At 36.1% G+C, this 10,118-nt stretch overlaps 1 protein-coding gene across 1 annotated transcript; it reads right to left on the bottom strand.

Annotated features, from left to right (window-relative positions):
* Positions 1–4,197: 4,197 nt before the first annotated feature.
* Positions 4,198–10,016, bottom strand: LOC137725393 (ribosome biogenesis protein BOP1 homolog). Its single transcript, XM_068464058.2, has 18 exons — positions 9,751–10,016; positions 9,380–9,505; positions 9,099–9,218; positions 8,837–8,991; positions 7,958–8,075; positions 7,751–7,852; positions 7,384–7,552; positions 7,155–7,263; positions 6,953–7,055; positions 6,650–6,800; positions 6,429–6,561; positions 6,221–6,324; positions 6,067–6,128; positions 5,876–5,936; positions 5,510–5,740; positions 5,290–5,374; positions 4,820–4,998; positions 4,198–4,520 (listed from the first exon to the last, which is right to left on the bottom strand). Exons 2-18 carry the CDS (start codon positions 9,485–9,487, stop codon positions 4,435–4,437), a joined length of 2,076 nt encoding a protein of 691 aa, XP_068320159.2. The 5' UTR covers positions 9,488–9,505; positions 9,751–10,016; the 3' UTR covers positions 4,198–4,434.
* Between the last annotated feature and the right edge of the window lie 102 nt (positions 10,017–10,118).

The raw sequence follows: 10,118 nt of genomic DNA, 5'->3' as shown, positions 1-10,118 counted from the left end.
TGGCCTGGTGCTGTGTCCATAGTGATGGTGCGGTGGTATGCCGCACCATATCCCATTCCCATATAGTTTTCAAAATCCCTTAGGGTTTAGGAAACCCTAAATATGCTTCTAATTTATTTTATATATTTTGACTTACAATTTCCACATAACAATTTAATTGTGCGATGCATGAAACAAATATATATATATATATATATATTGACAAATATATGAACATATACAATATATATATATATATATATATATATCGAAAGGAAAATATAAACATAGAGCGGTTCATGCATCATGGGGAATGTTTTCATGCTTCGTGGATGTTTCAAATATCTTCCTTTATTTTAAGCGTACCTGATTAGCAGAAAACGAATAAGCCTTTGAATGTGGTGGATGATATCCTTCTCCTACAATGCGTCAATTCCTCAGCTTCTGGCAAGAGCATGCTGATAACGTGTTGTAGACCTATTTGATTGAATGATCTAGGGTTTAGAGAGAGAAAGGGGTTCGGCAATAACCTTTCCCTTTAGGATTACAACATTGAATAGGTAATCTACTCCTAATAGGAATATAAGATACATTCCCAGATTCCCTAGGATTTACACAATCACATTCGTATTATAAATATGACTACAACAGTTATTACTGCTTATAATATTTATTTGTGCTTTGACATTTACTAACGTGCTGTAATATCTATGAGATATATGTTGAATACTTGCAAATTATTACTTTTATATCTTCTAACCGATGGGGGTGGAGAGCCCCTTCACTGAAAAGTTCTTTCCCCCCCCCCCCCCCCCCCCCAAATGGTGACATACTAGAAAAATGTGGGGGTACATCTCAGTATAAGGTATTGGAAAAGTTATATTCTTGGTACAAAACACATAAGAGGTAGACTGATGTGTGACATGCAGGTTGAAGAGTTAAGGCTAGTTAAGTCCTGATTAACGACTGCGTTGTTTGCTTGTGTTGATATGCAATTTGATGTGGTTCAGATTGAATCAGATTCTAAGGGTCTTGTGGATATGATTAATGGCAAGGTTCAACCAAATGTTGTAACTGAAGCTCTTCTTCTTTATATTCAATATGTGAAGCAACGGTTGAGGTCAGTAGATTTTATTTTTGCTCCTCGTATTTGTAATACGGAGTAGACTCTTTTGCCTTACGGGAGGGAGCTTTTATGTCTGGGACTAATTTGGTTAGAGTGGTTGTTTAATACTTTGACTTTTAATGTAAACTTGTCAATTCAAATATAATGAAATTCTTACCTTCGAAAAAAAATAATTAATGGTAATAGTGAGAAAGGAAATTCTATGTTGCTCTACATATTTCTTAAAAAAGTGAATATAGCAATTCTCTTGGAGATGCTTGTATGCTTTTATCTCTAAGGTTAGCAAATTGGAACCAATTGTTGGATTGGAAGTTTGAAAAGTAGACATTTTCTTTAACACAATCAAGATATTTATCCTTTCTTTTCCCCTTCAAGATTTAGAAATATCGTCACTTGAATAATGCTTGAACCGGCTTCAAGTAATTAAAATTCTTAAAGTCTCACTTGGGCCAAAAGTCTAACAAATTTCAAATTTTAGCATGCCTTTATTCGATAAGGTGGTTATTATTATTGTAATGTATAATTTTTCAAGAAAAATTACACCCACCCCACCCCGATTCTCAAATATAAGATCAGTATCAAAATTATCAATCATATGTGAAAGTTTCCAACCATCTTAGGCAAAGAGATGGTGATTGATCTTTCTTGAAAAAAGTACCACAACTAATGCTTTTCTCCTCATGGAAGCTCAATTATAGGTCAAGTACTTCATATTATGATAACCCACACATGTCATATGATGTGAGTCTCTCCATGTTCTCTTTTCTAGGGCTTTTTTGCAATGAAAATTTGCAAGTGATGAGAATGCATTTTTCGATCTGCAATATATCGTCATTATTATCTATGTGAGTTAAACGTGAGACATCTTTAATCAAGTGGAGACAGATATCATTAAAACAAAACTATTTAATTGTTAGATCGATGAATTCTTCATTCTCTGTCGCGGTCTTTATTAATGGCGGTTCGTTGTATTACGTTACAATTTTTTAGCAAAAGAAATAAGCATGTCAGTACAAACAATATGAAGAAAAATATTTAATTTAGGCCATATTTGCTTATATGTTATTCTCACAAGACTTTAGACTTTATAATTTACTTTTCTTTGCAAGGGTAAAAGTAAAACCAACGATTGTGAATCTGAGAAAAAGGCATGAATGAAATATAAAAAAGAATAACGAAAGGTAAAGCGTAATAAAACCAACTAAGTTAAAGTTATTAAAAACTTAAGATTGAATTATGGTTTAAGTCACCAAGCGGGTGCATGAAAAGCTCTAAAAAATTATAAATAAAAAATTATAAAGTCACCAAGTGGGTGCAGGGAACAATTTTAGCACTGTAACTTCTAAAAGACATGTACACGATGAACTGAAGGCATCAGAAATAATGAAGTTATGGCTACAATATTAATTAATTTAATTAATTATACGAGATCTACCTGCTAAGCCTGCACAATTATCAAAATTAATGATAATCGGACAGTAAGCTTGTGCTTAGGTGCTGCTTACATTACAATTAGCTTTTACGTGCATGTGTTTGTCATATTCATTCAGCATTTTGGAAACAAAACACTAATTAATCACATAATATTTGAGATGAAAAGGAGGTACACTGTAACATCTCACATCGTTCAGGGGAATGGATCCTGTAAGCTTTATATGTATATTCTCATCTCTACATAGCACGAGGCCTTTTGGGAGCTCACTGGCTTCGGGTTCTGTCGGAACTCCGAAGTTAAGCGAGTTCGCGCTAGAGCAATCTCAGGATGAGTGACCCACTGGGAAGTTCTCATGTGAGTTCCTAGAAACAAAACCATGAGAGTGTGGTCAGGGCCCAAAGTAGACAATATCGTGCTATGGTGGAGTCGAGCCCGGGATGTGGTGGGGCCCGGGCCGGGATGTGACAATTTGGTATCAAAGCCAATCCTTGGCCGGTAGTGTGCCGACAAGGACGTCGAGCCCCTAAGGGCGGTGGATTGTAACATCCCACATTGTCCAGGGGAGTGGATCCTATAAGCCTTATATGTATATTCCCATCTCTACATAGCACGAGGCTTTTTGGGAGCTCACTGGCTTAGGGTTTCGTCGGAACTCCGAAGTTAAGCGAGTTCATGCGAGAGCAATCTCAGGATTGGTGACCCACTGAGAAGTTCTGGTGTGAGTTCCCAGAAACAAAACCGTGAGGGCGTGGTCGGGGCCCAAAACGGACAATATCGTTACTCTGATTTAATTAGGAAAAGAAGTTAAAAAAGAAATATAAATAAAGTATATTCGATTTTCTTTTTCTTTTTTATACAATGATATTTTACTCTTTAAGGAGATGGAAGATTGAGCTAGCCCACACAATAGGTCATCTATTAAGTCAGTATCGAACTCAATATACGTCATCGTCATTCGTATGAGTTAAACCTGAGACGTCTCATTTATAACTGAAGAAGAACCTTACTAAATCGCAGTACTAGTTGGTAAGTAGCAGTTGCATTTCTTTAGATAAAATTTTCTCTTCATTAAAAAATAGTGGATTGACTTGGGATTCAACATATCTTGACAGGACACCACACAACATACATGGGAAAAGAAATAAAAAGAAGAAGAAAAAGGCAAGGGAAGATGGCGATCGGAAAATGGACTCCAATGCATCCAACTTTATATTTTTTTTTTATTGGAATATTTGAAAATTAGACTCTCGTTTTCTTAAAGAAACAAACAAAAGAAGATAATTACGTTTTATTCTTTGCTTAAAGTCGAATCACCCAATTTGTCCTTTTAATCGACATGAGTTCCACAGGCACTCATGCATCTCCCCCTTTGGGTTTGTTTAAGGTGCTTGAAAAACGCTTCTAACAATATTTGACAACAAAAAAAATTAGAAGTAATTTAGGAAAAGAACGAGTCTTCATATTTTAAAAAAGTAGCATTATAACTTCATGAAGCATCTTGTCAAGCACCAAGCGGGAACCTGCTAAGTTCTGTCGACAACTACAAAGACCTGTTGAGATTTGTCTAAACCTAACCACAATTACCCGTTACTGCTAGGAAAAGAAATCACATGCTCTGAAACAATAACATCCAATCCCACATATTCGGCTCAAAATATACGAAAGGAATATGAACTCAATGTAAAGAGGAACACACAACGGAATTTCAGTTAAATATAAGGGCGAACAACGAAGAATTAGTTGTATACCGTCAAAATTATGATTGAACCATTTCGATCAACACATGGTACATACAACAATTAAGCAATATATTTGTAGGCCGTAAAAGATTCAGATCCGAGCAGTCGGATCCATAAACGGGCACCAACTAAAGGCCGTTACCTTTCTTTTCCTCTCAATTGCAATACAGTCTAATCACCGAGTCTGCACCGCTAGTGAATAACCATGGCTGCCTTGGATGGAACTTACAGTCCAATACACCTGCATACCAGTCAGGGGAAACAAAGATTTAGGTTTTATATAAAAGTTTGAATGACGCTATGATACTGAGTTGACTATGCATTTGGCCTGCAACTATGCATTTTTTTCTCCTAACCCCTTAGCATTTTATCATATCTGCATTCTTGAGAAGGAACCTTGAACACATAATACATTCTAAAAACATTCAAAGCCCATGGAAATATGCTTCAATAATCATTCCGCACATGCACTAGCAGTATTCTATTATCTTTGTTATACCACCCAACAGGGCATAAAATAAAGAAAGCTATAGGTCGCACCTCTCCCATTTGAGCTTGTATGACCTCGGAGTATTTCCAATGGAACAATAAGAGGGTTCTGGTTAAGATCTGAATAAACCATTCCGTGAAAAACATATGCAGTGCAGTCATCAGAGCATGTTGCAAACAGCGGGTATGAACGATGGAAAGATACATTGTTGATGTCCTTCTGATGCAACCTGATAAGTTTCCAAATGTCAGAAAAATATATGCATCCCCATTAACAAGACAAATGCTGTATAAAGTTGGTTTGGTGTTTGTCAAATAGTTAATGACCAGTCATATAGTATTAGACCTATCAAACAAATAACATCTTCCAAAAACCTATGCACTCTGCGGGTTATATCAGAGTCCGTAACACTGGAAGTGAAGTAAAGCCAGCAGTTTGCACGAAAGTATTATCCCCCTTCCTAAAAAGTACAAATCATCATAGTAGTTTGCATCATCTACAAAATAAATGTGAAACATACTTGAGAGTTTTGTAAGGTTTAGATGAAAGGTCCATGTCGAACCAACATAATTTTCCTTCTCTGCTTCCCACAATTATATGATCACCTGCATTAACAGTAAAATCCAGATATATCAGAGTACAATTCGAGTACAACTATAAAAGAGACAAGATAAACCAATTGAGTTGTACATAGTGCATAGAAATAGTGAAACTTAATGAATGAATAATTAAAAATCTACCAGAAGGATGAACTGCAATAGAGGAGACTTCACGAAGTCCAGTCTCAAGCTTTTTGACAAGTTTTCCATCCTTCACCAGATCATAAACACGAATAGTCTTTTTTGTTGAAATGAAGAAGAAAGACCGTGTAGGATGGAATACTGAAGTAACTGCAACCCCATGCAACTTGAATGAAAGTGTCTGGGTAAACTTCTTAGAGAGCTTGTGTATAAAAATAGCTCTTGATTCACGTAAAGCCAAAGTCAAGAAAATCCAACGAGATGATAACTAATTTGGTAGATCTTCATATTTTTTTGTATAACAATAAATTATTAACTTAATTGCAAATGATAATATAAAGAGATAGCATCATGCAAAAAGGATATCCGCTGGCATCACTGTTGAAAGGTAGTCTCCTTTACGATGCCACTCTACTGAAGCCACAGTCTACAGGGCCAGCAAAGAAAACAGTTTAGAATCTTCATAGATGACCATCCTTCCAATCTTGACTTACAGTTAAGACACTCATATACTCGAACCACCACAAATAAACTGATGAAGGAAAAGGCCAACATACCTTGGAATGCCTTAATCTGATTCCCTCAAGTTTATCATCGTGAAGCCAGCTTACACTGAATGCTGTTGTACACATATAAGCAATATGTTTTGCAAAGGTTAGATGCCATTCATTTGATAAATGATATTCAAAGCACTAACAATCTCACACTGACCAGAGTCGTCGGGCATAGGCATCTCAACTGAGAGAAGTTCTTTAGTTCTTTTCTGTACTTCTTCAGTCCCACAACCAGTGTTCAAAAGAAGTACGTCTTGTCCCCTAAAAAGATTGCAATAGTCATTTTACACATTCAAGTAACAAGATCCCCAGTGAAATAAATGTAAAGTAAAAATGAAACCAAAATATATTGAATGCATCCTTACGCCGAGACAGCCACTATAGAATGCTCAGGATTAGGATTCCAAGCCACATATTTGACGGCTTCACCAATATCACAGATTTTGACACATCTACCAGTTTCAACCTCCCAAATACGCAAAGTTCCATCCAATGAACCTGTAAGAACCACAACAGATGATGAGATTTACATCCAATTTCAATTACCTAACTGAAAGTAACAGATAATTAAGAATGGCATTGATACCTGATGCAATCCACTGCCCTGAAGCTTCTACAGAAACTGATGTAACTGCATCCTCGTGGCCTCTATACTCAAGATAACATGCTACAGGGTAAGGCTTAAGTTCAGTTCGGCTCGGTAGCTTGGGCTTGAGAGATTCAGGGTCTATATTAAGCTGAAACATATAAATGATTTATTGTGAATAAATTTGATCATTGCCCTCATATGACTAGAAGACCAGAATTAGACTGTACATTTTGAAAGATCTTGCAAAACTATCAAAACCTGACTGAATAATCACTAGGGAAAACAGGATTTTTCACTTACACGTTTCTTTCGGACTCTGGGGCACAAATATAGATCCAAACATCTCTCAAAGCATTCCTTCACAGCATTCTCATATGCAGGGATGCTTCTCATATTTGCAAACCTAACCAATATGATAATGGAGTGCATGTTAGAAGCTGAACAATCATGGAGAGTAACAAATTAACATTTAGTCCAAATTTCAATTCACATTCCATATTACCTTTTAGGTATAAATTTAGGACGGTCTTCTTCATACATTAACTGGTAAGAGTTGACCTCTTCTTGTGTTGGGATGTATTCTAAAGATGGATTGAAGGACTCCTCGTGGCCTAAAAGAAAATTCAAATTTTAAGATTTCCATCAAGTCTCAAGATATTTCACGCAAGCAAAAAGGAATTGCTCTCTATCTGATTTCTTACAATCCTCAGAATGTGAATGAAAACTAATACCAGGCAACTTTGGCTTTGGTGCAGGAATGTAAGTTAGATGGTTATTCTTTTCCGTTGAATTAGAGTCATCTTCCCACAATGGATAAACACTTTCTTCATCTTCTTCTTCCTCTTTAGACTTTTTAGGCTTAATTAAACCCTTGCGCATGGCCAACTTAATCTTATTAACCTGTAGAGTTATCAAAAGAAGTTCAGAGCATGGAACACGAAGCCATCTTAAACTGGAAAAATGACAACAATAATTTGTCCAACCCAAACACTAGAAAAAAGCAGAAAAAAGACTGCTGGACTGAAAATAAAATAAAACTACAGTAAAGGAAAAAGAAAGAAAGCACACAACAGGAGCAATACATTTAACATGCCTTACCAGTTTACTTTCAGATTTTGAAGGAATGAATCGTCTCTTGGGTTCAGGTGCATTTGACAGTGGATGCTTGGAGTCATCCCATTTAAACCAATCAACATATGGCTGCACTTGAAACATGGGGAATTTCACTTCAACTTTAATAAGGAATTCATTTGTATCAATAGAAGTATCATATTAATTAGAACTGGATAATTAGGATTTACAGACCGCATATGGATCAAAGTCACCATGTGGAGCCTTTCCTTCGAGTAGTCTACTAATCGATTTGATATCTTCTTTTGTTAGTTCTACTTCCTCATCGTTATATTCATCATAAATTTTGCGCCTGAATAGTAACAAAGCATAACAGAATCACAAAAAAGAACAAACATTCAAAACAAGAAGAAAAGGTAACAGAATAGATAATCAAACAATATACAAGACAGATGATCGAAAAACCATTTACTGTTATAATCCATCTCTCATGATTTTAAAGGCTGAAGTGCGACCCAAGGTACAAGTCTTAGTCTGGATAACTTCTCATGCGAGTTCAATACTTGTGATTTCATTAAGCGAAGGAGGAACACCAGCTTGCTTGTCTGCATGCCAGTTGTAAATTCAGGCATAAAGTGCAGAGCACTTTTTCCAGAATCAGTCTATGTTAGAGAAATATAGACTGATCGCTGTGTTTTAGTTTGTGGTGAGAATTCAGTATGAGGATGCTGAGAAGGTGGATTTTCTCCACCATAGAGTATGTTTCTGGGCAACTATATGGGCTTGGGTCTTTATAGAGTTCCAGGGAATTCCATAGTAATAATTTCGGGTTGGAAGGCCGTTGTTACTTAGCATTTTGATGTGATTGTATTATTAACTAATTGGCTGATAAAGAGATGTTCTATATTCGGTGGACATCTTGTTCTCTTTGAAACAATGAAAATTGATTTCCAAACCAAAACAATAACTGAAAAAAGAAATGCAACATAGAAAATGGAGCATGTTACACTATATTCACCAAAATTCTTCACTTAAACTTGCATGGAAATAGCTGATATTTAACATCAATCCTTTAAATAATTGATGGCTATCATGTTAGAGATAAAAGCGCACCAGTTCTTTGAATCGTCAGCACTAGCAAGAAAGGATTGCAACTTATCTTCTTTTTCCTTCTTCTTTATCTTCTTCCCTTTAATGTCATAACCAATATGTTTCTCATCCCGATACCACTCCAAGGGAACATCACCAACAGTATTTCGAGGTACCACCTATTAAAAACAGAAAAAAGGATGAAAAAGTCACTCCTTTCAGTGAATTCAGATAACCATACCATAACAAAATCACATGTAATTGTCAATAGACAACAACAACAGACCTCATCCTCAGATGAATCACTCTCCTCAACTCCCTCACCAAGTTCAGAGCTATCACTTTCATCATCATCATCACCAGAATCACTGGCCACGCCATCATTGTCGCTTGTGTTGATAACACCCTGCCATGGTTATACTCGACAATATTAACACACGCACTCTCAAAACAATAAACTCATTGAATCAAACCGGTGTCACTTTTCTACAAAACGACAGATGACATGCCATGGAAAATTAAATCCTACATCTTTAAACTCTTCTTTTTCTACATATTTACAGTTACCTCATCTCCAGAGGAATCATTCTCTTCGCCTTCTGAGTCCAAGTCTCTGATTGACGGATAATCCTCCGAATCCGATCCTTCACCATCTGACATATCCTTGATTCTCATTGCAAACAAAACCCAGTACTTGAAACAAAACAAAAAGTAGAAAAATGTTAGGTTCTGTTGAAAAAAATTCAAAAACTATCCGCAAAAATATTAAATTTCGACCCCCCCTGCAAAATTTCATGTATTTCAACAGTTATACTATCTTCATTCGATCTCAGCAAGTATTGATATAATTGAATTTTCATGAGAACGTAATGAAATTAAACCCTAAACAACGCAAAAATTCAAGTTTGTAAAAGAAAGAAGCACGTGGGAATACGTACAAATGTTTCCTAGTGGCAGAGGCGGGATTCGAATTTGGGGGGGCTGATGAACTTGGAAGCTCCAAGACTAGAGGAACTGAGGAAGGCGACGCTTCTGAGGCGCGAGCGGAGTGCAGGAACGCTTATAACTAAAATTTATTATTTTTCTTTTTTCTTTGGGGGGTTTAGGGTTTAGGACGGCCCCGTGTGGCTTCTGTATGTTGTGGGAGAGGATAGCTAAAACTAAAAATTCATGGTTGTACTAAAAAAATAAAAATTTATCGCATAATATTTCTTAGATTATGCGTTTTTATTTATACATCTAAGTTTGAATATGTTGTATATAGTATTACGGTTGATCGTTAATTTTTTTACATTTGTATGTTATA

This window comes from Pyrus communis, chromosome 5 (genome assembly GCF_041283825.1).
Source record: "Pyrus communis isolate YQ-2024b chromosome 5, ASM4128382v1, whole genome shotgun sequence".
NCBI lineage: Eukaryota > Viridiplantae > Streptophyta > Magnoliopsida > Rosales > Rosaceae > Pyrus > Pyrus communis.
Note: the sequence above shows the minus strand (reverse complement) of the source record. Positions and strands in the feature narration are given on the sequence as shown.

What these genes read in the sequence shown, in the direction of transcription:
- LOC137725393 (XM_068464058.2), bottom strand. Translation starts at nt 9,487, where the DNA reads ATGAGAATCAAGGATATGTCAGATGGTGAAGGATCGGATTCGGAGGAT. An exon ending in TTCAACAGTGATGCCAGCGG is followed by an intron (nt 5,741 to 5,875) that starts ATATCCTTTTTG and finishes CTTTGGCTTTAC; the next exon opens with GTGAATCAAGAGCTATTTTT. An exon ending in TACAAGCTCAAATGGGAGAG is followed by an intron (nt 4,521 to 4,819) that starts GTGCGACCTATA and finishes ACTGGTATGCAG; the next exon opens with GTGTATTGGACTGTAAGTTC.